At 51.2% G+C, this 27,174-nt stretch overlaps 2 protein-coding genes across 7 annotated transcripts in view; one reads left to right on the forward strand and one right to left on the reverse strand.

The window, feature by feature from the left end:
• Window positions 1-2,108, forward strand: part of DLEC1 (DLEC1 cilia and flagella associated protein) — a 96,107-nt gene extending 93,999 nt beyond the window's left edge. For 4 of the 6 annotated variants that reach the window (XM_043885811.1, XM_043885812.1, XM_043885815.1 and 1 more), the window contains 4 exons: window positions 508-669; window positions 1,367-1,520; window positions 1,747-1,870; window positions 1,957-2,108. In XM_043885811.1, the coding sequence (XP_043741746.1) occupies window positions 508-669; window positions 1,367-1,520; window positions 1,747-1,870; window positions 1,957-2,083 (567 nt within the window). In that variant the 3' untranslated portion in view covers window positions 2,084-2,108. Of the gene's footprint in view, window positions 1-507; window positions 670-1,366; window positions 1,521-1,746; window positions 1,871-1,956 lie in introns of those variants that run through there. The other 2 variants (XM_043885814.1, XR_006337505.1) reach the window with 2 other exon arrangements.
• A 213-nt stretch (window positions 2,109-2,321) lies between these two features.
• Window positions 2,322-26,786, reverse strand: ACAA1 (acetyl-CoA acyltransferase 1). The gene is made up of 12 exons (XM_043885825.1): window positions 26,507-26,786; window positions 26,213-26,306; window positions 25,187-25,244; window positions 8,139-8,218; window positions 7,798-7,840; window positions 6,054-6,152; window positions 5,208-5,288; window positions 3,813-4,003; window positions 3,483-3,662; window positions 3,138-3,193; window positions 2,884-3,029; window positions 2,322-2,635 (listed from the first exon to the last, which is right to left on the reverse strand). The coding sequence occupies exons 1-12, from the start codon at window positions 26,675-26,677 to the stop codon at window positions 2,560-2,562; spliced, it is 1,275 nt and encodes a 424-aa protein (XP_043741760.1). The 5' UTR covers window positions 26,678-26,786; the 3' UTR covers window positions 2,322-2,559.
• Window positions 26,787-27,174: the final 388 nt, after the last annotated feature.

The raw sequence follows: 27,174 nt of genomic DNA on the forward strand, positions 1-27,174 counted from the left end.
CACTGTTCCCCGGCCCCGCCTCCAGAGATGAGAAGGCCAGGGCCGGGGCCTAGGAATCTGTATTCCTAACAGGTTCCCTTGGGTAAGCTTGTGGAGCTAGGCCCACAAACCTGGGTTTGGGAGCCAAGTGTCCAAGGCCCCTCCCGTGAGGCCTCAGTGACACCTCAGCCCTCGACCCGAGCAAGGCTGAGCTGACTCCGTGTCCCATGCTTGAAACTCAGCTGGGGCTCCGCACTGCCCTCAGGACAGACACAGGCCTGCCCTGGGCCTGCGGGCTTGCACACGGCCCGTCACCCGAGGGGAGGACAGCTGCACTCCCCGGGCCCCTCCGCTCCTGACGGCTGCTGGGCACAGAGCAGGGCCTGCAGGCCGCGCTGGGTCACAGGCTGAGCGGGGACCGGGCTGGGCCTGCAGGGTCTGTGGGAGGGAAGGACGGAGCCCCGGCGGGGGCAGGCTGCTGCCTGCCTCCAGCAGCCTGAGGTGACAGCTCGCACACAATCTGCTCAGGTGAACGTGTCCTTCTCGCTCTCCCTGGAGCTGCTGTCCTATCAGAAGCTCCCGGCTGACCAGATGCTGCCTGGAGTGGACATTCAGCAGAGCCCGAGTGGAGAGAAGCAGATGGTGTTCACACAGAACCTGCTGCTGGCGTACAGCAACCAGACCTCCCAGGTGAGTCCCCAGCCTGGCTCACACAGTAGAGAGGGGCACCGGGCTGAGCTCTGCTCAGGTGGAGTCAGCGGAGGACCGACCCCGATCATCTGGCACGTGGAGAGATGGCGTCATCTCCCTCCTTAACGGCCTCAGGAGCTCAGAGCCAGGTGGGGTGCTGGAGGGTGGAAAACCAGGGAAGGCTTCCTGGAGGAGGTGGCATGTGAAGCCTGCACATTGCTTAATGGAGAAAGAAGGGGACCCGGCCCAGGGAATGGCCTGACCATGCCGACAGTGAGCAGCTGAGGGACGCCTCTGGGGCTTGTCTGGGACTGTGTGTGTACCAGGTGAGAAAGCCATGGGCCTCGTTCTGTGGGCTGTGACAAGCTCCACACCCCAGCCCCACAAGCTTCTGAGGGGAGAGGCCCGGGGGAGAGGTGAGAGGGCCCGGAGCCCAGAGGGCTGGATAAGAGGGACAGGTAGGCAGGGAGGTGACCTGGCCAGGGGGCGGAAACCACAGCGCTGGATCAGGGGAGAAGGGAGCAGCCGGCGCCTCCCTGGGCCCTTTGCTGCTGGAACCCTCCCAGGTGACACGCGGCCCCCTCCCACCAGCGGCGGCGCAGCCTGTGGGCTCCTCAGAAGCTGCTGCGCGGAGGGCGGGCAGGGTCCAGGGTCCCGTGTCCCTGCTGCTCCCCCGGGTGGCTGGCTCTGTCCCCAGGTGGTGCCCCTGCGGGCCGTGGTGGCCGTCCCCGAGCTGCAGCTCTCCACCAGCTGGGTGGACTTCGGCACCTGCTTCGTGAACCAGGGCCGGGCCCGGGAGGTCTACCTCATGAACCTGAGTGGCTGCCGAAGCTACTGGGCCGTGCTGACAGGTGTGTTCGGCCCTCCTCCCCAACTCCGCTAGGCCGAGACCCCCAGGAAGGGGCCTGTGGCCCTGTGCTGATGGGCCGGACCAGCTGGGAATTGCTGCGCTGACGGCCACTTACCCCATCTGAAGTGGTCCCCCAGGGGGTTCCCCCCCCGGGGTGGTGGGCGGGAGCAGAAGCACCAGGAGGCGGGGGTCAGTGGAGCCGCCTGCGTGTCCTCCCCATCCTGCAGGCCAGCAGGAGCCAGATAGGGACCCCGTGGCCTTCAAGGTCTCCCCAAGCAGTGGGCTGCTGGAGGCACGACCAGTCAACGCGCCCCCCACCTCTGTCACCCTCCATGTTTCCTTCACCGCCAGGTATGGCCCCCCACTGCCTGGCTGGCATGGCCCCCCAGAGCACTGGGCCCAGGGCCCCTCCTGATGTAAGCCCCGGCTTCCCGCAGGAGCTGTGACCTGTACGAGTCCACGCTGGTGGTGGAGGGCGTGCTCGGAGAGAAGCCGTGCGCCCTGCGGCTCCGGGGCCGCGGCTCGTACGACGAGAGATATGCCTCCCCTCAGCACCGGCTCTGAGTCCCGGAAATAAACATGGCCCAGAGCTCGGGAGTGGTTTACTGGGCACGGGCCTCTGCTGGGGGGCCTCTGAGCTCCTGGGATGGAGGGACCCCTCCAGGCCTGCGCTTGTGTCCTCAGGGCTCATCCAAGGGTAGGTCCGCCCCGGTGGAGACCAGGGCAGTTAGTGTTCAGGTGGAGCAGAGGCGGGACCAGCCTAGTGAGAACTGGCCCTGCGGAAGAACCACAGGCACCGAGGTAAGACCGCACGTTTACTGTGTCTGCCACACTCCTCATCCACAGCACCTTCCCCCGGGAATCACGCGGTGGCCTTGCGGGCTGGCTGACCCAGACCAGCGTTCTGTGTCTTAGCTGGAGGGGCCTGCCTCCTCACCCGCTCCCGTGCTGGGGCAGCTGTTCACGCTGTGTGTGTTCATATCAGCTCAGGGGTCTTGACTCGCCATCCCTCCCGTGCGGTGCCTCCGATGGGGGCCGCTTCAGTTTCCGGGGTATTCAAAGACGGCGGCGGCTCCCATGCCAGTGCCCATGCACATGGACACCACCCCGTAGGCCCTGGGGAAGGAGACATACGTAGGGGGAGGCACGGCCAAGCTCGCGCCAGGAAGGCTGAGCTGGGTGCACCAGGGCCTTTGTGGGCCCAGAGGACGCCAGACCTCAGGGCGTGTGGGCCCCAGCCTGCCCCCCAGGTGCACACACGGGGTGGCAGATGCCTGCTGCAGGCCAGGATCCCCTGTCTCCTCAGCTTGGAGCATGCGGGGGTACGTACACCTCCCCCGACATCCCCACAGGGCCAGCCTCACCTCTTCCCGCGGCGCTTCAGCTCGTTGAGCAGCGTGATGACCTGTCGAGCCCCTGTGCAGCCCAGCGGGTGGCCCAAGGCCACTGCACCCCCCAGAGGGTTCACCTTCTCAGGGGGGAGTTTCAGCTTCTCCACACAGTACACAGCCTAGGGGGAGGTGAAGCATCAGCTGTGGACCCCTCTCTGGTCCCCTTTGCCCCTAGCCCCCTGGCTCCAACTGGGGACCCCAGGCCATGCTGCAAAACAAAGGCTCACCTGACTGGCAAAGGCCTCGTTGATCTCAAAGATGTCCACGTCGTCCACCGTCAGCCCTGCAGGCCCGGGGGAAAGACCTGAGCTGAGCCAGCGGCCCCCTTTGCGGGATCCTCAGTCTCCCCAGAGCCCTGCCCCATCCATGGCCTGTAGGCTGCCTGCTGTGGCTGCCTTTGTTCAAGATGGGTGCGTGGAGCCCGGCTGGGGGTCGGGGCGCTGGTCTTCACCCGCCTGCCCTCTGCAGGCACCCGCAGGCCCACCCCAGGCTCCTGTCCCCCACCTGCCTCAGGCAGCAGCACGAGCAGCAGGAACTGGGTCTGAATCTCGGGGGTGAAGGAGCCGTCTTACCTGCTTTCTGCAAAGCGACCGGGATGGCGTAGGCAGGGCCAATGCCCATGATGTCAGGCGGAACCCCGACCACCGCATAGGACCTCAGGACCCCCAGGATGGGAAGGCCCAACTCTTCTGCCTTGGACCTCCTGGCCAGCAGGATGGCAGCGGCCCCATCACTCACCTGGCTCGAGTTTCCTGGAGGCAAAGCACAGGGTTGGGGGGGCCTGGGGGGCAGGCTGAGGGGGTCCACACCTTCCCCATCCACCTGCCTGGTGGCCCCAGCACCCAGGGGAGAACATCCAGCTAGAGCAGCCCCTTCCTCCGCCACCCCCAGCCCCGTCTCACCAGCTGTGGTAGAGCCCCCGTTCTTAAAGGCGGGCTTCAGCTTGGCCAGGCCCTCCATGGTGGTGCCGGGGCGGATGCCCTCGTCCTGGGCCACGGTGACGCTTTGCTCTGTGCCCTTGTCGTCACGGATCGTGGTGGTGACAGGCACGATCTCAGCCTGGAAACAGCCCTGGCTCTGGGCTCTGGCTGCCCTGCCAGCACCGTGGACAGCCAGGCTCAGGTTCCCATGGGGTTACCTTCCTTCCTGGGGTCCCTCCCTGAGGCTCCCGCCCCCTGCCCTTTGGGACAGACACGCAAGCTCAGGCTGCTACATGCGGGGACATGTAGGGGAGTATGGGGAGGGCCTGCTGTGGGTCCCCCTCCTGCCCGGGGAGTGGGAGCCCAGGGCCTCACAGGGCCTTTCTGGTCATCAGCCTTATCAGATCCTCAAGGGGGAGGTTTGAGCAGGGGGCTCCCCTCTGAGCCCTTCACCCAAGAGGGATTAAGCCAACCTGAGGCTGGAGCCCCAGGAATATTCGTGCTGGCTTCTGTCGACTTTTCTGTTCCCTCCCACCAGCCCAGTGCCATCAGTTTCCTGTGTTTCCACATATTTATAATGACATCGGGACTTCCCTGTGGTCCAGCTGCTACAACTCCGTGCTCCCAGGGGGCCCGGGTTCGATCCCTGGTCAGCACATCCCACATACCACTGAAACCCAGCGCGGCCAGATAAATATTTTAACGATAATAAACATGACATAAACTACTGGGTAAACCTTGGTATTTAAACAGTGTAGAAGCAGACGGCATTTTAGGGTGATTGTTGCAATCATATGCAAAGGCCCAGGGGCATTCCCAGGGGAAGAAGCCACAGCTTTTACCCGACTCTCTGATCAGAGCTTGAACCCAAGCGGCTAAGAACCACCGCCTCAGAGAGGCCCACCTGGCTGGAGACCACTCCCTCCACAGCCCGTTCACCGGGGGGAAAGACACTCAGGAAACAGGCCATAATGGGATGTGGTGCTGTGGGTGCAGTGGCGCCCTCCCTGGTCCACCTCCCCTCCTGGGAGGGAGAGGCTGGGAAACGACTGGCTGCCCAGCAGTAGCCTAGGGCGGCTCCATCTGACACCACTTATGTGCTAAATGGCTTCAGTTATGTCTGACTCTGCAAGCCCACGGACTGTAGCCTGCCAGGCTCCTCTGTCCATAGGATTCTCTAGGCAAGAATACTGAAGTGGGTTGCCACTTCCTCCTCCAGGGGATCTTCCTGACCCAGGGATCGAACCCGTGTCTCTCATGTCTCCTGCATTGGCAGGCAGGTCCCTTACCACTAGCACCACCTGGGAAGCCCACTTAGAACAGCCTCAAAAGCTCACACTCCAGCCCTTTCAGCATCTCACCCCAGACAGCACTCACTTTTGCTGGGAAGCCAGTGCAAAGGCATCCTGCTTCTCCCGCGAAATGCCAAACCGCTTAGCCACGTTCTCTGAGGTTATCCTGGAACACGGGCGGGGAATGCTGAGTCTGTGTGCGGCCCGGGGCCACAGACGTGGCCGGGAGACCTGTGTCCCAGTGACGCCAGGGGCACAGGCAGGAGGCACCGCAGCTGGGACTCCACGCGTGTCCACCAGAGACCAGCACCCAGGAGGGCGCTTCTGCGCCTCAAGGGAAACTGCTTTCCTGTGAGGAGACGAGGACTCCCGGGTCCCCGTGGGAAGGCCACACCCAGCTTTCTGCTCCCTGGAGCTGCAGCTTCCCCACATCCCAGGGCCCCAGCGGGGCCTTTGGCCCAGGCTTCCCTCAGAGAGGCTTCCCTCGGAGATGGTCCCCGCTGTGGAGGCAGCCGCGCGTCCCCTCACGCCCTGCGGAGCCAGGACTCCCTGCCCACGGCCCCGCGGTGGCCCTGGCTGCAGTGCTCAGCAGCTCTGCGGCAGTGGCGCCTTTGAGGCCACACTGTCGGGGCCCAGTGCCCTCACCGGCGTGGCCGGTGGGCAAATGCCTCCCGCTTCCTCAACTTTTGAGGCCAAGGTTTTGGGGTGCAGCTGCCATCAGGCCTTGTGTGACTGAGCCCCTTAGGGTGGGAGTGATAGGCTGGCCGAGCCTAGAAACCCAGGGACGCAGAGTGCACTGGGGGCCTCAGGAAGTCCCAGCCCCAGAGGCCCTGCAGAGCAAGCCAGGCCTGAGGCAGGGGGCCACAAGGGGATCCAAGCTCCTGATCCAAGCCTGCTCCGGGCCAGGCAGGGAGCTGAGCCAGGTACTCACCCCATAGGAATCAGGCAGTCTCTGGCCTTCTCCTTCTCCACCAGGCGTGAAGTAATATTTCCAGGGTTCCCTCTGTCAGCCAGGGACATGGACTCCACCCTGAGGAGGAGGAAGTGATTAGCAGGCTCCCCACAGACAGCTCGGTGCCGGCAAGTGCTGGGAAATAGCCAGGGAGCCCCGGGCTGGCCAGACAGAGCTGGGGGTGCAGGGCTGCTGAGCCCCGCCTCCACCCTGACCCCCGGACCACTGCAGAGCCCACACACCCGGGCAGGGCCTCACTCCCCTAAGACAACTGCTCCTTCAGCCAGCCCAAGGAAAGCGGCCTAGTGTTGGCCACAGTATGGGAAACATTCTAACAAGCCCAGGCCCTGCCCTCAGGGGCCACAAATCCGGAAGAGAGACGAGACCAATAATATTCTAAAAGCCACATGTCAAAGAGCAAGCCAACCTGTTTGGAGGAGGAGGTGCCAGGAGCCGAGGGGAAAGCTGAGCTCTTGGGTTAGTGTGGTCACAAAGGGCTTCCAGGAGGTGGCAGAATATAAGGCTTTAAAGGGCGGTAACACATAACTCTGCACACTTTTCATGCGCCCAGCGCTATTTGAAAACTCCTCCCAAGTATTAGAGCGCTGTGAGCAATGCCAGGCCCAGAGAAGCTGAGTTAACCTGTCAGTGGGGACCAAATTTAGGTAGTTGGGCTCCAGAGCCCACTGCCACCTACAATATCATGAGTCACTCGTCATGAGCAAAGTCTGGGGAAAAGTCAGCCTGTGACACAGGGGACTGTCCTGGCCCAAACCCTTAAACCCTGTAATTTGGTCTTTCACCTGCTTGAGGACTCAGATTCCCCGTCAGAAACCCATGAAGGCTCCAACCTTCTCCTCAGTCCACACACACCCCCATCCATCCTCCAGTGAGAGAGCGAGAAGCCCGGGGGCAGCCTGGCCAGTGGCCTTTGCCCGGCCAAAGTCCCTGCGGTGTGGTCTCTGGGTTCATCTACTGTTGCTGACACGGGGCGGGACAGCCAGTGCCAGCTGGCACAGCCCCGAGATGGCCTGGCAGAGCTCCGATTAAAAAATGCTCTGAAGAGGAAGTGAGAGGCAGAGGGAGCGGGTCAGGATCCTGGGGCTGCCGGCCCCCCAAGCCTGCCGAAGCGGCCTGCGCTCCCAGCTTCCCCTCCCCGGAGTGCCGCCCAGTTCGCGGGGGCTCCGTCTGCTGCAGCTGAATAGGAGTCACAGCTGATGGGGGCCAAACCACCACAGACCTGACCGTGTCCCTCAGAGTCCAGGAGGCAGCGGAAGTTTCCACCCTGGACAGGGCAGGGGACAGACAGCCTGTTAAATGAACAAGCTAGTCCTAGAGCAGGCAGCTGTCCTGGGCTTTTGGGAACCAAAACTACTTTTTCCACTCTCAGCAACCATCACAAATCAACAAGGGTTGCCACAGACGGGAAACCTGTGCTGTGTTTTCTCAAAATGCTTGCCCACATCTCCAGCCTGACAGATTTCCAAGAAAAGAAAGCTCTTCAAAGCCAGTTTCCTCTGGTGCTGAGAGGTGTGCGCGGTTCCCAAACAGCCAGAGCTGGGGGCTGATTCTAAGCAGAATTTGTAGGAACCAACTGGCAGCCAGCTGCCTGAAAGGGCTGCAGGGAGAAGCATGAAATCATAGCCTCTGAGAACTCAGGAGAGGAACATTAGTTTCATTGTTACAAGTTGGTTAATAAGCTCCGGCAGAAAGAAATTCTTACCCACAAGCCATGCCAATGTCATAAGACCCATTTCTGATGCCACCTGCAACAAAAGCATTTTATAAACATCCTTCCCTGGAGTTCATCTGTCTTGGGAACAGGGGAGCCTCTTCCCCACCTGGTCTCTAAGGGGGACTCAGCCCCAGCCTCCGAGATGGAGACCCAGGAGTGGTCAGAAAAGTCTGGGGGACTGCAGTGGGGGGCTCTCCTCCACGCTTTCTGTGGGTACAGTCCTCAGAAATTACTGCTTGCCCCACAGGCAAGCACTCTGCTGACCCAAGCCCATGGAACCAGGACTGAGGCCAGGTGGCAGCCATGGGCGCCCACCCGTCACAACTTACCAGCTATGCTGGCCACCGCCTGGAGCCCCGACGAACACTGTCTATTGACAGTTGACAAAGGCACAGTCTCCGGGATGTCACTGAAACAGAAAGCAAGACGGAAAGTCAGCCCGCCTCTCTCTGCCCGGCTCTCAGGGAAAGCAGGCCTGGGCTCCTGGCCAGCCTGACCGCCCCTTTGTGGGGGAGCTGGGGGAGGGCGGACAGAAAGACCAGGGGAAGGAATAGGCGGCCCTACCCGCACTCCAGGCGATTCACGCTATCCGAACCCATCTCTGCAGGCGCTTGCCCCGCAGGGTCCCGCAAGCACATGCCCTTCCATCCAGTGATCCTCCTCAACCAAGGCCAAGCACGGCCCAAAGGCAAGAGGAGGCCGGCTGGGCCTCCTCTTGCCTTTGAAGGTTCGAAAGTGAAAACTGTACATCCCTCTTTCTCCTAGAGCCGGGGTCTCCAACCCTCAGACCATGGATCGGTACCGGTCCCTGGCCTGTTAGGAATCGGGAGGCACAGCAGCAGGTGGGTGCAGGCTGGCAGGCGAGTGCCGTACTCACTCAAATCCATCTGTATTTACAGCCGCTCCCCATCGCTTGCACTACCGCCTGAGCCCTGCCTCCTGTCACATCAGTGGCAGCCTTAGATTCTCACAGGAGCTCAAACCCTACTGTGAAGCGGGCATGCGAGGGATCTAGGCTGTGCGCGCCTTCTAAGAATCTAATGGCTGACAATCCGAGGTGGAGCCAGGCAGTGAGGCTAGCTAGGGTGGGGAGTGGCTGCAAATACACATCTATCATTAGCAGTGAGGTCTGACCACACAGAGACCATTACTAATAATCAACTGCAGATTCATATCAGAACCCTATCAGTGAGTGGCAAGCGACAGTTAAGTTGCATCTAGTGGCAGGCTTTAAGTCAGAATCTGACACTTCAGTCCACCTGTGGCTCGCCCATTATTTTATTGACCACTTCCGTCTGGGCCTCTTTCCCACACTATGCACCTGTCTCAGTTTTCATAAGCCCACAAGCTAACCCTAGCCAAAATGAGTAGAAAACAAACATCGCTGGAGGGCTTCTTTAAAAGGTGGGAAGACCCAATGATGAGACAGCAGAAGATGCTTAAGACTGCCAACAAAAAAGAAAGCTGCGTTTAAAAGAAAATACCGAGTCCTACTTAAATTACAGGTTCATTACAAGTGACTCACATTTTCCAAGCCTGCTTTGTAAATATGTGGTGACCAGCTATCCAACAAAGCTAAAAAAACATTCAAAACTGCTTCACCACATGGAGACCAAGCACCCTGCATTAAAAGACAAGCCTTTGGGACTTCCCTGGTGGTACAGTGGGTAGGAATCCGCCTGACAATGCAGGGAACACAGGTTTGATCCCTGGTCCAGGAATATTCCACATGCCTCAGAGCAGCTAAGCCTGTGCGCCACAACTACTGAAGCCCATGTGCCTGGAGCCCCTGTTCCACAACAGAGGAGCCCCTGTTCGCCACAACTAGAGAAAGCCTGGGTGCAACAATAAAGATCCAGCGCAACCAAGAGCACAGACAGACAGACAAGCCTTTGGCATTTTAACAAAGAAAAAAACCCGAACATGAAGAACAGAAGCAATCACTGAAGGCTACCACTCACTTCATCAAATGGACCTGTACTGCGAGCATCATTCCTAGTGGCTGACCTTATAGCTAAAGTTAAGAAGCCCTTCACTGTTGGTGAAGAGTGATGCTGCCTGACATCTGATGTGAACTTTTAGAGGACAGGCTGCCGTTTAAATGGTGGCACGTGTTCCTCTTTCAGACAGCGCCACAACGAGACAAACTGATGAAAACATTACTAGAGGATGTTGTGCTGTGTGCTGTGCTTACTCGTTCAGCCGTGTCTGCCTCTTTGCAAACCCACGGACTGCAGCCCGCCTGGCTCCTCCGTCCATGGGATTCTCCAGGCAAGAATACTGGAGTGGGTTGCCATGCCCTCCTCCAGGGGAATCTTCCCAACCCAGGGACTGAACCCAGGTCTCCCACGTTGCAGGCAGATTCTTTACCATCTCAGCCACCAGGAGAGCCCAACACAGCTGTTAGGATAAATGACTCACCGTGGTCCGTAGTCCCGGTTGGTGAGTCTATCGAATTGGATAAGGCAAAGTGCTTGTCTGCGCAATCTATTTTTTAGGAGGATGTGTATGAGGATATGTTATGTGCCCTTTTGTTGCCAACCACACCACAGTTGCAGAACAATTCAAATCTCTGAATGATTACCTATCAGGAAAACTGAATTGGTCTTTTTGTGTCAATACATGCATGAATGGAGTAGCTGCCATGGCTGGATGGCTTTCTGGTTTCACTACTCAAGTCAAAGAGTTCGCTTCTGAATGTGAGTCTACACGCCGCATCATCCATAGGGAAATGCTGGCTATCTGAAAGAGTCACCTGAACTTAACAGTGTTCTGCAGGATGGGGTTAAGTTATCAGCCACATTAAAGTACCTGCCCACAACTCATGTCTGTTCACATAACTCTCTGAGGAGATGGACTCAGAGCACACATGTCTTATACACAAGATCACTGGCCAGAGTTACAAGAGCCGCTCCAGAAATTTCTTTTAGGAAAAGTCACCACATTTCAGTGATGCAGAATGGATCACAAAACTTGCCTACTTTGAGTGATGTATTTAACCTACTCAACGAATTCAATCTGTCATTTCAGGGTAGAATGACAACTGTGTTCAAGTTGGCAGATAAAGTGGCTGCATTCAAAGCCAAACCGGGGTTATGCGAGCAATGAGTGAACATTGGGATTTTTGATACATTTCAAACATTAGCAGAGATTTTGAAACAGACTGAGCCAGGGCCTTTTTTCTTTCAGCTATTGCATGATCACCTATCTCAGCTTTCAATAGAGTCTGAGCATTACTTCCCAACCACAAAAGACCCCCGAACTGGGAAGGAGTGGATCCACAACCCATTTGTGAATAAGCCAGGAAAATTGACTTTGTGCTAGAAGAGGATCAACTGCTTTAGACTGAAAACAACGGTGGCCTTAAAAGTTATCTTTCAGACAATTTCAAATCTCCACACTTTCTGGATTCAAATCAAGGCGGAACATCCTGAGGTTTCCACAAAAGCACTGAAAAACCTGCTTCCATGTCCAACATCCAATCTTTATGAAGCAGGGATTTTTGCAGTGATAGCAACCTAAATGAGATTATGGAGTAGACTGGACATAAGCAACACACTTTTTTCCCACCACGCCCAGATGGGACTGTCTAGCTCTAAGAAAACAAGCTCAGGGCTCCCACTGATTTTGCATTATGGTGAGTTGTATAATCATCTCATTATACATCACAGTGTAATAATAATAGAAATAAAGTGTGTACTGTAAATTTAATGTGCTTGAATGATCCCAAAACCATCCCCCCACACACACTAGTTCGTGGAAAAACTGGCTTCCACAAAACCGGTCCCTGGTGCTGAAAGGATTGGGGACTGCTGCCCTAAAGAACAGAGAAGGGGGCCTGTGGCCAGGACAGAGAACCTGTGCAAAAGAAGTGCAAAAGAAATGTCTAAAGTATGACAGAGGGCTAACAGGCCCAGGAGAAGATGCTCCACATCGCTGATTACTAGAGAAATGCAAGTCAGAAGTATAACGAAGTATCACTTCACGCCAGTTAGAATGACCATCGTTTAAAGGTCTACAAATAACAAATGCTACAGGGGGTGTACAGAAAAGGGAACCCTCCTACAATGTTGGTGGGAATGTAAGCTGGTGTAGCTACTATGCAACACAGTATGGAGGTGCCTCAAAAAGCTGAAAATAGAGTTGCCATCTGATCCAAGAATCCCGCTGCTTGGTGCACATCCAGACAAAACTCGAATTCAGAAAGACTCGTGGATGAGAGGCAAGATAGCACATCCCCACATAACCAGGTAGGAAGAAAGAAAGAAGGGAAAAGGAAGAGGAAGTGGGATGGGACCTACACCCCCGAGGGCGGAGCTGAAGGAGAGAAGGTTCCTGCATATGGGGAAGGCCCCTCACTGGCAGGGAGATCAGCTGGGCAGAAGGGGGGCTTCAGAAACTCGGGGAGAACACAGCAAGCGGCAGGCAGGACAGACAGACCTGCACAGACGGTCCAGCCACAGCCCTCTGCGCCCCAGCCTGAGATGCGTCCACTGGTGCGCACAGGGGCTGGCTGCTGGAACTTGGGGTTTGGAAAGCAGACCGAGAGAGAGGACTGCTGTTGGCTGCCAGGAGCCAGCCTGAGGTGGCGGGAGTGAGGCGCCCTGCAACCGAGAATGCTCATGGAGGAAGCCGGGACCACCATGCAAGCAAAGCCCTGTTGCTGAGTGATGTGCAAAGGGTGGGGCCGCCATTGAGCCTTTCTCCCAAGGGGCGACCCTACCTTCCTAGACACCCGGAAGGGCTCCAGCCAGGACAGGCTCCCACGCCCCTCCCTGCGGAGTGGGCTCATGTGCTCCGGGGCAGACTTGGGAGCAGGGACCAGAGGGGGACCCACAGGCAGAGGTGCGGCTGAAGCCACAGCTGAGCCTCAGAGCCTGTGCGACTAAGGAAGAGCTGCAGTCTCCTCCCAGCTGCGTCAACAGCAGATTACACCCCACGATGGGATCATTTAACTTATATGCAGAGTACATCATGCGAAAGGCCGGGCTGGATGAAGCTCAAGCTGGAATCAAGATTGATGGGAGAAACATCAATAACCTCAGATACACAGATGACACCGCCCTTATTGCAGAAAGCAAAGAGGAACTAAAGAGCCTCTTGATGAAGGTGAAAGAGGAGAGTGAAAAAGCTGGCTTAAAACTCAACATCTAAAAAAATAAGATCATGGCATTCACTTTGCCATCACTTCATGGCAAATAGATAGGGGAAAAAATGGAAACAGTGACAGACTTTATTTTCTTGGGCTCTGAAATCAGTACAGACAGTGACTGTAGCCATGAAATTAAAAGACACCTACTCCTTGGAAGAAAAGCTATGGCAAACCTAGACAACATATAAAAAAGCAGAGACATCACTTTGTCGACAAAGATCTGTATAATCAAAGCTATGGTTTTCCCAGTAGTCATGTACAGATGTGAGAGTTGGACCATAAAGAAGGCTGGGCACCAAAGAATTGATGCTTTTAAACTGTGGTACTGGAGAAGACTCTTGAGAGAGTCTCTTGGACAACAAGGAGATTAAACCAGTCAATCCTAAAGGAAATCAACTCTGAATACTCATTAGAAGGGCTGATGCTGAAGATGAAGCTCCAACACTTTGGCCACCTCATGGGAAGAGCAGACTCACTGGAGTCTGGAAAAGACTCATTGGAAAAGAACAGACTCATTGGAAAAGACCGTGATGCTGGGAAAGATTGAGGGCAGGAGGAGAAGGGGACGACAGAGGATGAGATGGTTGGACGGCATCACCAATTCAATGGACATGAGTTTGAGCAAACTCTGGGAGATAGTGGAGGACAGGAAAGCCTGGCGTGGCGCAGTCCATGGGGTCGCAAAGAGTTGGACATGCCTGAGCAGCTGAACAACAATGGGCTTTGTGAACTCAGTGCCTGCAGAACATCCCCTGCAGCCCAGACAGGTCTAGCTTTTGCAGCTGAGAACTTTGTGGACATGCACACGCTGAGGTGGAGCCAGGGCAGAGTCTGAGCTGCTCCGTGGCAGCCCCAGGGAGTCCAGATCCATAATTACTGCAACCTGTGCCCTGACTTCAGCGGATGGATGCTGGCGGCCTGGTGAAAACAATGCCTGAGAGACACCAGGGCCAGCTGCGGCGTTCCCACATTACGATGGGGCTGAGAGAGGTGCCATGGTGTCATCGGAGAGAGGTGACAAGAGAGCACACCCACAGTGACCAGCTCCGGAATAGGAATCCTCAGTGGTTTCTCTCTGAGTGGGAGTGCTCCAGCCCCGCGTACCTCATACCGCATATCACAAACACAGCTAAGGAAGTGATCTGAGGGCCTCTGCTCAACACTTGGGGGCAGACCCCGCCCTGACAGGCCAGTCACACCTCCTATCAGAGGGGACAGTGGCCAGCACACGCTAAGGAAAGACGTGGCAGACACACTATAAAGAGAGTTCTCGCACCAACAAATATTAACACATGCAGACTACACAGGATGTTCCCCCATAAAAGAGCCCTCCAAGACCGTCTGAGGGGCTGGTCTTAGAAGGAAGAGCCCCCAGATCATTTAGCCTTGAAGGCCAGCAGGGCTTGAGGGCAGGAGCTCCACGGGGCTGGGGGAACAGAGACCCCCCCCCATGAGGGCTCACAGCCGGTTTCATGCGCACTGGGGCCCAGCTTAAAGCAGCCCCTTTATAGGAACCTGGGCGAGGCCCACCAAGCGGTCTTAGAGGGTCTCCTGGGGAGGCACAGGGCGGCTGCACCCTGCCGGCTGAGGTTCAGGCAAGCACAACGACAGTGGCGGCTCCAGGGAATAGTGACTGGTGTGAGCTCCCCTGGAGGTCCCCATTTCGGCACCAAGACCAGGGCCCACTCAACAACCTGCAGGCTCCGGTGCCGGAAAGCCTCAGGCCAAAAAGCCAACTCTAGGAACACAGCCCCACCCGCCCATCAGAAGACAGGCTGCCTGGGCTTCCCAGGGGTCCAGTGATTGGGAATCCGCCTGCCAGTGCAGGGGACATGGGTTCCATTCCTGGTCTGGGAAGACCCCACATGCTGCGGAGCAACTGAAGCTGTGTGCCACAACTGCTGAAGCCCGCAGCCTAGAGCCCCGTGCTCCACAGAAAGAGAAGCCTGCACGCCGCAACTGGGGAGTAGCCCCGACTTGCCTCAAATAGAGAAAGCCCACACGCAGCAATGAAGACTCAGCACCCAACACAGTAAAAGATAAATTTAAAAAAGCAACAAATAACATACAAGAGGAATCGCCATAAGGCTATCAACAGCTTCAAGGTTATTTCAGCAGAAACAGTGCAGATCAGAAGAGAGTGGCTCAATCTATTTAAAGTGATGAAAAGGAAAAACCCACAACCAAGAATACCCAGCAAGGTTTTCATTCACATTCAATGGAGAAATCAAAAGCTTTACAGACAAGCAAAAGCTAAGAGAATTCAGCACCACAAAACCAACTAACTCCCTAACAAGAAAATTTAAAAAATGGGAAAGCTCTCCAATAAAAGCAAACAAAGTAATAAGAAATCGTCCACACACAAGTAGGATGTCAAAACCAGCAACCATGATGGTCCAGTGGTTGGAGAGCCACCTTGCAGTTCAGGGGATGTGAGTTCAATCTGTGGTCCCGGAACTAAGATCCCACATGCCATGGAGCGACTAGGCCCACGCACCCCAGCTATGGAGCCTGAGCACCACAACAAAAAATCCCACATGCCACAACTAGGACCGACACTGCCAAATAAATAAAAGAAATTTTAAAAAAACAGCAATCATGAGAAGAGAGTACAACTGAAGGAAATGGGAACTACATTTGAAATTAAGAACCAGCGACTTAACCTTGTACATATATAGATCGCTATATCGAAACCTCATGGGAACTGCAAACCAAAACTACGATAGATTCACACACAGAAAAAGCAACCCAAAGACAACGCTAAAGACAGTCATCAAACCACCAGAGAAGAGAACAGAACAAAGGAAGACCAACAAAAACAATTACAAAAACGGCAATAAGGTGGGGACGCGGAACTTCCCTGGTGGCCCAGCGCTTGAGAATTCACCTTCCAACGCAGGGGATGTGGGTGTGATCCCTGATCAGGGAACTAAGATCCCACAGGGCAACTAAGCCCATGCACCACAACTGGAGAAAAGCCCTCATTTCACAATGAAGATTCCATTGGCCAAAACGAAGACCTGATGTAGCCAAAAATAAATTAAAAATATTTAAAAAAAGAAAACGGCAATAGGAACACACATATGGATAATTACCGCAAATGTAAATGATTTAAATGCTCCAACCAAAAGACACAGAGTGGCTGAATGGATACAAAAACAAGACTCTGTGAGAGACGCATTTCAGACCTAGGGACACATACAGCCTGAAAGTGAGGAAGTGGAAAAAGATATTCCATGCGAATGGAAATCAAAAGAAAGCTGGAGTAGCAATACTCAGATAAACTAGACTTTTAAGCACAGACTGTTACAAGAGACAAGGAAAGACAGTATATAATAATCTAGGGATCAATCCAAGAAGAAGACACAACAATGTAAATATATATGCACCCAACACAGGAGGACTTCAATGTTTAAAGCAAATGCTAACAGCCACGACAGTGAAAACTGAGGTGCCAGCATGCTCATCTCGGTCATGGCCACTGCGGTGGGAGGTGGGAGGGGCCTGCCAGGGGCTGGGCAGCCTCAGCCTGACCCGACCCTGGGGACAGTCCATCACCAGATTGCACACTCACACAGATGGGGAGCTTACCACCTCTCACAGGAGGACAAACCCTCCCTATGATTCCTGAGGGTCCTCTTGACCCTGCTTGTGAGAGGCAACGTGGTGCAGGCATGGTACCAGAGAGTCTCAGGTTCGAACTTCCCCTCCATCAGTGCCACTACTGTGAAGCCTTGGCCAAGTTACTTAACCTCTCTGAGCCTCAGCTTTCTCATCTGCAGGCTTTCAAGAAACAGAAACTGCTGTGGTAGGTCAAGTCAGCCAAAGCACTTCCACCCTCACCCTCCTCCCCATATGGCCCACTCCAAAGCCAGACAGGATATGGAGGGTACCCTGCCACACCAGACCTCCTGCCTACCACTCTGAACCCTCAGGACACCACAGCCAGTTTCTTCATTCTTACAGCCATGCAGCTGAGGCCCAGAGAGGCGATGGGACTTGCTGCAAGTCACACGGCCGGTGATGTGGGATGGAGTCAGGACCGACCCCAGACTGGGCAACAGTTCTTACGTGAAGCCGCAAACAGTTTTTCCGCAGAGATTGGTGGCACCTCAAGAACAGAATTATACATGCAAAGCAGAGAGCACTAGGACAGGATGATCAAGGCTGATACAATTCACAGCTAGAGATTCCACAACACTGGTTCCAGCCAGGAGTCTCCTGGCGTATGACTGCTAAATACTGGCTTCAAACAAACCACCAGGAGCCACAGACCAGACACTGCGATAAGACAAGATCACCCTTCTCCAGTTGTGGAATGTGGGCTCAGTGACACTGCACACACTCAAAGGCCTTTTTTTATGGAAATGTCCTGACGCAAACAGAAGTAGAGAGGAGAATATAATGAACTCCCACATACGAATCACCCAGCTTCCACTATTGTCAACATTGGTCAACAGTGCTTCCTTTCTACCCCTCCCACATCTTTCCCAAGGCTGGAGGGCTTAAAGCACATCCCAGATGCAATGTCCTCTCACTAGTAACCCATTCAACCTGCCAAGCCGACGAACGACATTGTTTTAATATAACTGCCATGCCAATGTCACACCTAACAAAAAATAACAATAACCCTTAAATAATCTAATATTTAGTCCATGTTCAAGTTTCCCAGACTGTGTCAAAGATGTCTGTTTGCAATGAGAAGAGTGTTCACAAAATTCATTTTGCTCCAAACTCTACAACTATGGTACTTCACATGTTCTACTTCCAAGAAGGACTGTAAGAGGCACAGAGATAGGAAATGCATCAATACCACTTCTTAAAAGCTCCAGCTGTATGCTGGACACAAACTAGCTCACAGTAGGCCCTCAAGACGAGGCCAGGTTCCCTCTTAACCTCGGTACCCAGTCCAGCAGCCCTGGGGAGGGTGGGCCCTACCCGTGCACCATGGAATATTACTCAGCAATGAAAAGGAACAGGCTTATGATACAACAATCGGAATGAAAGCTACAAAGAATTATGCTGAGTGAAAAAAGTCAATTCCAAAAGGCTACAATCGGTGTGGTTCCCTTTATATACCTTTCTTGAAATAAAATTACAGAAATAGAGAAGAGGTTAGTGGTTGCCAGGATCAGGAAGCAGAGGAGTGAGAAAGGAAGTGGGTGTGGCTATAAAATGGTCCTCATGGTAATGGAAATGTTCTATGGAAATGTTCTGTAATTTGACGGTATCAATGTCAATATCATGGTTGGGAAATTGTGCAATAGTTTTTCAAGATGTTCCCACTGGGTGAAGCTAGGAAAAAAGTACATGAGGGTCTCTGTATTCTTTGTTAAAACTGCATATGATTATCTCAAAAATGCTATCTCAAAATAAAAAGTTTAATTTTAAGAAAAAAGGGGGGAAATCGACAGTAATACAATAATAGTAGGGGACTTTAACACCCACTTACACCAATGGGACAGATGATCCAGATAAAAAATCAGTAAGGAAACATAAGCTTTAAATGATACATTAGATCAGATGGACTTAATTGATATTTATAGAGCATTCTGTCCAAAAACAGCAGAATATACTTTATTCTCAAGTGCACATGGAACATTATCTAGGACAGATCACATCTGAGGCCACGAATCAAGCCTTGGTAAATTTAAGAAAATTGAAATCATATCAAGCATCTTTTCCAGCCACATTGCTATGATATTAGAAATCAATTATAGGGAAAAACTGTAAAAAAAACACAAATGCATGGAGGCTAAACAACATGTTACTAAACAACCAACAGATAACTGAAGAGATCAAGGAAGAAATTTTAAAAACACCTAGAAACAAATGACAGTCAAAACACAGCAATCCAAAACCTATGCAATGCAGCAAAAGCACTTATAAGAGGGAAGTTTACAGTGATAGTCTTATCTCAGAAAACAAGAAAAATCTCAAATAAACAACCTAACCTTATGCCTAAAGCACCTAGAGAAAGAAAAGCAAATAAAACACAAACTTAGTGGAAGGAAAGAAATCATAAACATCAGAGGAGAAATAGAGATGAAGAAAACAATAAGAAAGATCAATGAGAGTAGCAGCTGGTTCTTTAAAGATAAAGTTGATAAAATTGATAAACCTTTAGCTAGACTCAGAAAAAAAGGGAGAGGGCTCCAATCAATAAAATTAGAAATGAAAAAAGTTACAGCTGATATCAAAGAAATACAAAAGATCATAAGAGACTACTACAAGCAATTTTACACCAATAAAATGGACAACCTAGAAGAAATGGACAAATTCTTAGAAAGGTACTACCTTCCAATTGAACCAGGGAGAAATGAGAAATACAAACAGACCAATTACAAGTACTGAAATTGAAACTGTGATTAAAAAACTTCCAACAAACAGAAGTGAATTCTTCACAGGTGAATTCTATCAAACATTAAGAGTTAGCAGCTATCCTTCTGAAACTCTTGCAAAAAATTACAGAGGAAGGAATACTGCCAAGCTTATTCTATAAGACCACCATCACCCTGATACTAAAACCAGACAAATACCACAAAAAGAAAATTATAGGAATTCCCTGGTGGTCCAATGGTTAAAAATCAATCCACCTGCCAATGCAGGGGACACGGGTTCGATCCCTGGTTCAGGAAGATTCTGCATGCTGTGGGGCAACTAAGCCCGTGGGCCACACCTACTGAGCCCTCTCTCTGGAATCTGCAAGTCGCAACTACTGAAGCCCACGCACCACGATGAAGAGTAGCTCCTGCTCAATACAACCAAAGAGAAGCCTGCATGCAGCAATGAAGACACAGTGCAGCCAAAACTAAAATTCTTTAAACATTTATGATTTATCTTTAAATTGTTTAATTAATTTATTCTGGGCTGTGCTGGGCCTCTGTTGCTGCTCGGGGGCTTTTCCTAGTTGCGGCACGCAGGTCTCTTATTGCCGTGGCTTCTCTTGTTGCAGAGCACTGGCTTTAGACACCTGGGCTCAAGACTTGCAGCGTTCAGGCTTAGCTCCTCTGCAACATAGGGAATCCTCCCGAATCAGGGATTGAACCTGTGTCCCCTACACTGGTGGCAGATTCTTAACCACTGGATCAGCAGGGAAGTCCAACAATAAATAAATTTTTTAAAAAAAGAATAAACTGAGAGAGAGAATATTTAAAGAAAAAAGGAAAGAAAATTACAAGCCAACATCACTGATGAACACAGACACAAAAGTCCTTAACAAAATACTAGCAAACCAAATTCACCAACACATTAAAAGGATCATAAATCCACGATTAAATGGAATTTATCCCAGGGATGCAAAGGATTCTTCAATATATGCAAATCAATCAATGTGACACACCAAAGTAACAATCTGAAGAATAAAAACCATTATGATCATCTTGATAGATCCAAAAAAAGCTTTTGAGAAAATTCAACGCCCATTTATGATAAAAACTCTCCAAAAAGTAGGCTTGGCGGAACCTACTTCAACATAATAAAGGCCATATATGACAAACCCACAGCTAACATCATTTTCAACAGTGGAAAAACTGAATGAATTTTCTCTAAGATCAGGAACAAAATAAGTAGCTCACTCTTGCCACTTTTATTCAACATAGTTTTGGAAGTTCTAGCCACGTAATCACAGAAGAAGAAGAAATAAAAGGAATCCAAGTTGGAAAAGAAGAAGTAAAACTATCACTGTTTGCAGATGACTTGATACTATACACAGAAAATCCTAAAGACTCTACTGGAAAACTACTAGAGCTCATCAATGAATCAGTAAGGTTGCAGGATACATAATTAATACACAGAAATCTTTTGCATTCCTATACACTAACAATGAAAAATCAGAAAGAGAAATTAAGGAAATAATCCCATTTACCATCACATCAAAAAGAATAAAATACCTAAGGAGGCAAAAGACCTATACTGTACTTAGAAGACTATGAGATGCTGATGAAAGAAATTCAAGATAACACAGACAGAAGAGAGATATACCATGTTTTGGGATTATAAGACTCAATATTATCAAAATGACTATACTACCCAAAGCAATTTACATATTCAATGCAATCCCTATCAAATTACCAATGGCATTTTTCACAAATGAGAAAAAAAAATTTACGATCTATATGAAAATACAAAAGATTCTGAATAGCCAAAGCTATCTTGAGAAAGAAAAATGAACCTAGATCCAGTGCAGGGGTCCTAGGTGTGACTCCTGGTCAGGGCACTAGATTCTGCCTGCCATGACTGAGAGTTCACTTGCTGCAACTAAAGATCCCACATGCCACAACTAAGACCCAGTACAGCCAAACAAATACATAAATGTGTGGTGTATCACCAGCTACAAAATGATTTTTTTTTAAAAATAGAAAAATGGGGCTGGAGGAATCAGGCTCCCTGACTTCAGACTATACTACAAAACTATAATAATCAAAACAGTTTTGGTACTGGCACAAAAACAGAAATACAAATCAATGGAATAGGATAGAAAATCCAGAGATAAACCCACACACCTATGGTCAACTAATCTAGGACAAAGGAGGCAAGAATATACAATGGAGAAAAGACAGACTCTTCAATATATGGTTCTTGGAAAACGGAACAGCTCAATGTATTAATAAAAAAATGAAATTAGAACACTCTTTAGCACCATACACAAAAATAAACACAAATGGATTAAAGACCTAATTGTAAGGCCAGATGCTACAGAACTCTTAGAGGAAAATATAGGCAGAATACTCTCTGACATAGATCACAGCAATATCTTTCTTTGATTCACTTCCCAGAGTAAAAAGAAGAAAAAAAAAAAAAAGAAAGAAAAAAAGAGAGAGCGAGACCAAATTAAACTTAAAAGCTTTTGCACAGCAAAGGAAACCATAAACAAAATGAAAGATAACCCACAGAATGGCTGAAAATATTTGCAAAGTGACCAGTAAGAGATTTATCTTCAAAATACAAAAACAGCTCCGTGCAGTTCAGTATAAAAAAACAAACAACCCAATCAAAAAATGGGCAGAAGATCTAAATAAACATTTCTCCAGAGAAGACGTACAGATGGCCAAGAGGCACATGAAAGGATGCTCAACCTCAATACTCATTATAGAGTAATGTAAATCAAAACTACAATGAGGTATCATTTCACACTAGTCACAGTGGCAATCATCAAAAAGTCTGCAGATAATAAATGGTGGAGAGGACAGGAAGAAAAGCAAACCCTCCTACACTGATGGGAATGTAAACTGGTACAACCACCATGGAAACCAGGATGGTGGTTTCTTAGAAACTAAACATAGAGCTAACATATGATCTGGCAATCCCACTCCTGGGCATATATTTGGAGAAAGCCATAACTCAAAAACATACATGTACTCCGTGTTGACTGCAGCACTATTTACATTTAGCCAAGACATGGAGGCCACCAAAATGTCCATTATCAGAGGAGTGGGTGAAGATGTGGTACATATATACGATGGAATACTATTCAGCCACAAAAAAGAACAAAATAATCCCATTTGCAGCAGCATGGACAGACCTAGAGATGATCATACTAAGTCTGTCAGACAGAGAAAGACAAATATATGATATCACTTAAATATGGAATCTAAAAAAGTGATAAAAATGAACCTATTTACAAAACAGAAACATACTTAGAAAACAAATTTATGGTTACCAAAGGGGAAAGGTGGGGGGAGGGATAAATTAGGAGTTTGGGATTAACATATACACACTGCTATATATAAAATAGATACATCATCAAGGACCTACTATATAGCACAGGGAATGTGACTCAATAATATGGGAAAAGAATGAATATATTTATATGTATAACTGAATAACTTTGCTATACACCTGAAACGAGCACAACATTGTAAATCAACTGTACTCCAGTATAAAATAAAACATTAAAATTTAAGAGTCTACAAATAACAAATCCTGGATAGGGCGTGCAGAAAACAGAACCCTCCTACATTGTTCCGTGGGAATGTACCCTGGTGCAGCCACCAGGGAAAACAGTATGGAGGGTACTCAAAAAGCTAAAAATAGCCTTGCCATGTGATTGAGCAATCCCACTCCTGGGCCTATATCCATTCAAAACAATAATTCAGAAAGATACATGTATCCCAGTGTGCACTGCAGCACCATTTAAGATAGCCAAGACATGGGAGCAATGGAAACGTCCATCAACAGAGGAGTGGATAAAGACAATGTGGTAGGTATATACAATGGAATACTACTCAGCCATAAAAAGAATGAAATAATGCCTTACGCAGCAACATGGATGGACCTAGAGAGGCTGTCACAGAGTGAAGTCAGTCAAAGAAAGCCAAATATACGATGTCACTCACGCGTGGCATCTAAAATATGACACAAATGAGCTCATCTACAAAACAGAAATGGACTCACAGAAAACAGACTTGTGTGGGGGCGGTGATTAGGGGAAGGATGGCATGGGAGTTCAGGGTTGACAGATTCAAACTATTATATAAAAATGGATAAACAACAAGGTCCTACCATATAGCACAGGGAACTATATTCACTATCCTGTGATAAACCATAATGGAAAAGGATATTTTTTAAAAAAGAATGTGTGTGTGTGTATATATATATATGTGTGTGTGTGTGTAACTGAATCATTTCGATATACAGTAGAAATACAACATTGTAAATCAACTATGCTTCAATTTAAAAAACAAAATGTCTAAAATATGAGGTCAGAAACCATCCCTACTCTCAGCCTTTATGTTCCCACCATTCTCTGTGGAAAGCCTGTTCCCAGCTGGACAAAGAACCCTGACAGGTACTAGGTATTCTAACATCCCTCCTTCTGGTGGGTTCCCCCAGCCTTTCACACTGGTTTCAGCCCTAGAAGCTGGTGGAGCCACCTCTGCCAATGTAATCTGAGTTGGCCATGGGCACAAAGTCCTGAGACCTACAGACTCAGAACCTCGGGGTGAAAGTACCCTGCTGATTCTAGTGTGTAACCAGAGCTGGGAACCTCTGGACTAGTGTCCAGGCCAGGATTTGCTGAGACCTTCTTGGGTGGAGAATGTCCTAGGCACCTGGAGCCTGTTTACCCTTCCCTGGTGCCCTAACACCCTACTACTTGGTTATTGCCCCTTCACCCAATCCACCCAGTGTTCAGTAAACACCGACTCAGTGTGAGGGATGCTGACATGCTTGATAATACAGCGCCCAAGAGGACGCCCGACTACATACAGAAAGTGAATTAACTAGCCGCATCTACAGCAACAGAGCAAGACAGCAAAGCCCATCAAAAGGAAGCACGTAGCCAGCCGACTGGAAAAGAAGGGGCCCTCTTGCTAAGCCTGGGTGCTCAGGGAAGTCTGGTGAAAATGGTGGCACTGTTTGGGCAGAGTTTAACCAGCGAGGAGAAGGGTGGCAGGGACAGTACCCATGGGGACAGACTGACCAGCTTAGGGAAAGAAGTGGGCAGACAGGGTGGCTTAAAGAAGCAGCAGCATGTAGATAAGACTGGAAGGCAAATCTGGAGCCAGATCAAGGAATCTTTTGAACTCTAGGCTAAGCAGTCTGAATGTCTCCTAGTCTCCACATCTTTTCTCATTTTTCCTGTTCCTTCACTAGTTCATGTTCCTATTATTGCTTCTCCATGTAACTGGCATTAGAGAGCTAAATGGTTCTTAAATCTACACATGAAAATAATTTAAAGCTCCTCCCCCATCCTAGGACAAGGGGTAAAGGGCAATTCACCAGGGCAATGCACCAGGGCGAATACCTTCTGGGCAACCCCTGGGTTATGGCCCATGCCCAAGTCTCTGTGGATGGGCTCTGCTTTGGAGATGCCAGCTTGCTCAACTAGCATTTCGAAAGCTCAGAGTCTCTCTTCAGTGAGCCAACCTGGATATTTACCTGACAGAAGGGCTGAGTTGACACAAAAGCCAAAGCAAAAAGCTGACTTAGGCTTAAGAAAGACTGGGCCACAGCAAACTTTCTGCTCCAGGCCCAAAGGTTATTTGTCCTGGATCCGCACCAGTAAACACACCCTCCTTTCAAAGTAGAGGAAAGAAAAAAAAAAAAAACAAAGTAGAGGAAAAGTAGCATCCAGAAAAACAGGGTGCCAAGCATCCTAACTGTGTCCGGATCTGGACTCCACCAGACCCTGATCTTCTCCCACCAGCAGGCTGAGTTCTCTGGGGCCGGAGCCCAAGCAAGAGTCTGAATAACCAACGCAGAGCAAGAACTAGAAAAGTTTACCTCAGAAACTGGGCGATTCGGGCCAAGACCGCTCCGGCCCCGGGCTGAAGCACATTTCCTGTGGACAACAAAGCTCTAGTCAGTGCCGGGCGGTGCTCTGGGCACTAAGGTACAGCTGTGATGACCAGAGAGGGGGCATTCCTCCTTCAGAACCACTGGAATGTCAAGGTCTGGAGCAGGCTGAGCCAGCTAAACAGCAGTGTATCCTGGTCAGACACTAGATCCAGTCCCCGAGAGGCCCACGACCCCCTGCCCAAGCACCCTGCTTTTCCAAATCAGCACACTCTGGGCAGGTCGCCTGCCTTTACAGGTAACACGGAAAGAAGAATGTAGTGCAAAGCTTGAAGTCAAAGGAGGCAGTCCTGTCAGTTAGGAAAGTGTTTCTGAAAATGCACACCTCCCTGAGTGGCCTCCCACCTACTTCACTCCAGGGATTGAACAGTGATCCCCCACCTAGGGGTGGCACCTCTGTGATGAGACTCTTACCATATAATGTTAGGTTCCGCACTAAGGTGGGAAGCAGAGGTGGGGGAAGATTAGACTAAAGGTCAAGAGGCCCTAGATTCAGGTCCAAGCTCTGTTACAAATCCCCCAGGCAGTTTCTCTATTTTTTAACTGCAAAGCTGGACTTTGATGGTTTTTCGATGCTCCTTCTGTTCTACCCTGGCATAGACAGTACATCAGGATGGGTAGAGAAACCCAGTCTCCTGTCTCTTAGGGTGTTCTCAAACCCTGGCACCAAGACTCTAGCGTGGAGATGTTTGTCCCTTGCGATTCCTACTTCCTATCATACTTAATATCAAGAATGTGCTTGAAGCCGGCACAAAAAGTGCCTGGACGCGGGGGTGGGAGGGGTGGTGGAGTCTATAGCCCTAAGAGACGATTACACTTATCTGCGTGCAGTCCGTCGCCATTCCCCTCACTGAAGACGCCTGGAAAGCGCCTGAATGGAGGGCGGTGTTTGAGGAGGGCTTTGACGGGATGGGAAGGCGAGGATCGAGCGCAGGGCCAGGGTAGTGCACTCACCCACGCAGATATCTCCCAGCTGGGCCGGGCTCAGCTTCACGTCCTGGAGAACCGCGGTCATGACGGCGGAGAGAAGCTCGTCGGGGGTGGTATCCTACAGCCGAAAGAGCGACCGCTAGGATCCCGGGTCGGGACCCCAGCTCCCAAAGCCTCGCCCTCCCCCAAAGGGACAGAGTGGTCACAGCTCGGGCGCAGAGCCGCCACCAACGCCGAAGGGAAACGAACAGAGGAGCCAGACCCCAGCCCACCCCGGGCCTCCATCTCACACCTGGCTCTCGAGCCCAGGTGCCTCACCTTGAAGCCGCCGCGGCCCGACCGGCCAATGGCCGTGCGCCGCCCGTGCACCACCACGACATCCTCTGCGGACGCCCGCCGCGCGCCGCCTAAACACGGGGCGGCCTGCGGCTCCGGGTCCGAAGCGGGCCGGCCCTTCAGGTGACCCAGCACCACCTGCAGCCTCCGCATCGCGCAGCTCGGCCAGGTAAACCCTCGACCAGCCAGGAAGAGAGGGCAGCAACCGACAGACTGTGGCCCACGCAGGCGCTGAACCTTACCTCTGACCCACCGAAATCTAAGTCCCACCCACAGACCTACTGGTCTGACTGGCCTGTCCCTCTAAAAGTCCCGCCCATCTCCCCGCCTCAGCCAACCTCTGGTTGGCGAGCCTGCCTGAGGTCCCGCCCCAAGCCGCAAACCGAGCTTCCCAAAGTTAGACACCAGAGGGTCTTTTCACTCAAAGCCCCGCCCACAGTAGCCTAGGCCTGCCAACCGGGAGGTGGAGTTTTCTGAAGCCTCGCCCAGAAACGCCAACAGGAATCCTTTCCACTTGCAGCCCCGCCTACTGCCAAACCCCAGGCGTGTTTGCGGGGGCACCTTTCGTTTCTCGAAGAAAATTTCACCATTGCCGGGGGTCCCTTTCCCTACAACCCTTCCCACTGCCCGCCACCAAACAGATGGCGGGT

The sequence above is a fragment of the Cervus elaphus genome, chromosome 24 (assembly GCF_910594005.1).
Source record: "Cervus elaphus chromosome 24, mCerEla1.1, whole genome shotgun sequence".
Classification (NCBI taxonomy): Eukaryota; Metazoa; Chordata; class Mammalia; order Artiodactyla; family Cervidae; genus Cervus; species Cervus elaphus.

What these genes read in the sequence shown, in the direction of transcription:
- ACAA1 (XM_043885825.1), bottom strand. Translation starts at nt 26,677, where the DNA reads ATGCGGAGGCTGCAGGTGGTGCTGGGTCACCTGAAGGGCCGGCCCGCT. An exon ending in GCTGGGAGATATCTGCGTGG is followed by an intron (nt 25,245 to 26,212) that starts GTGAGTGCACTA and finishes TGTTGTCCACAG; the next exon opens with GAAATGTGCTTCAGCCCGGG. An exon ending in GCACTGGCTTCCCAGCAAAA is followed by an intron (nt 4,004 to 5,207) that starts GTGAGTGCTGTC and finishes CGGTGCTGGCAG; the next exon opens with GGCAGCCAGAGCCCAGAGCC.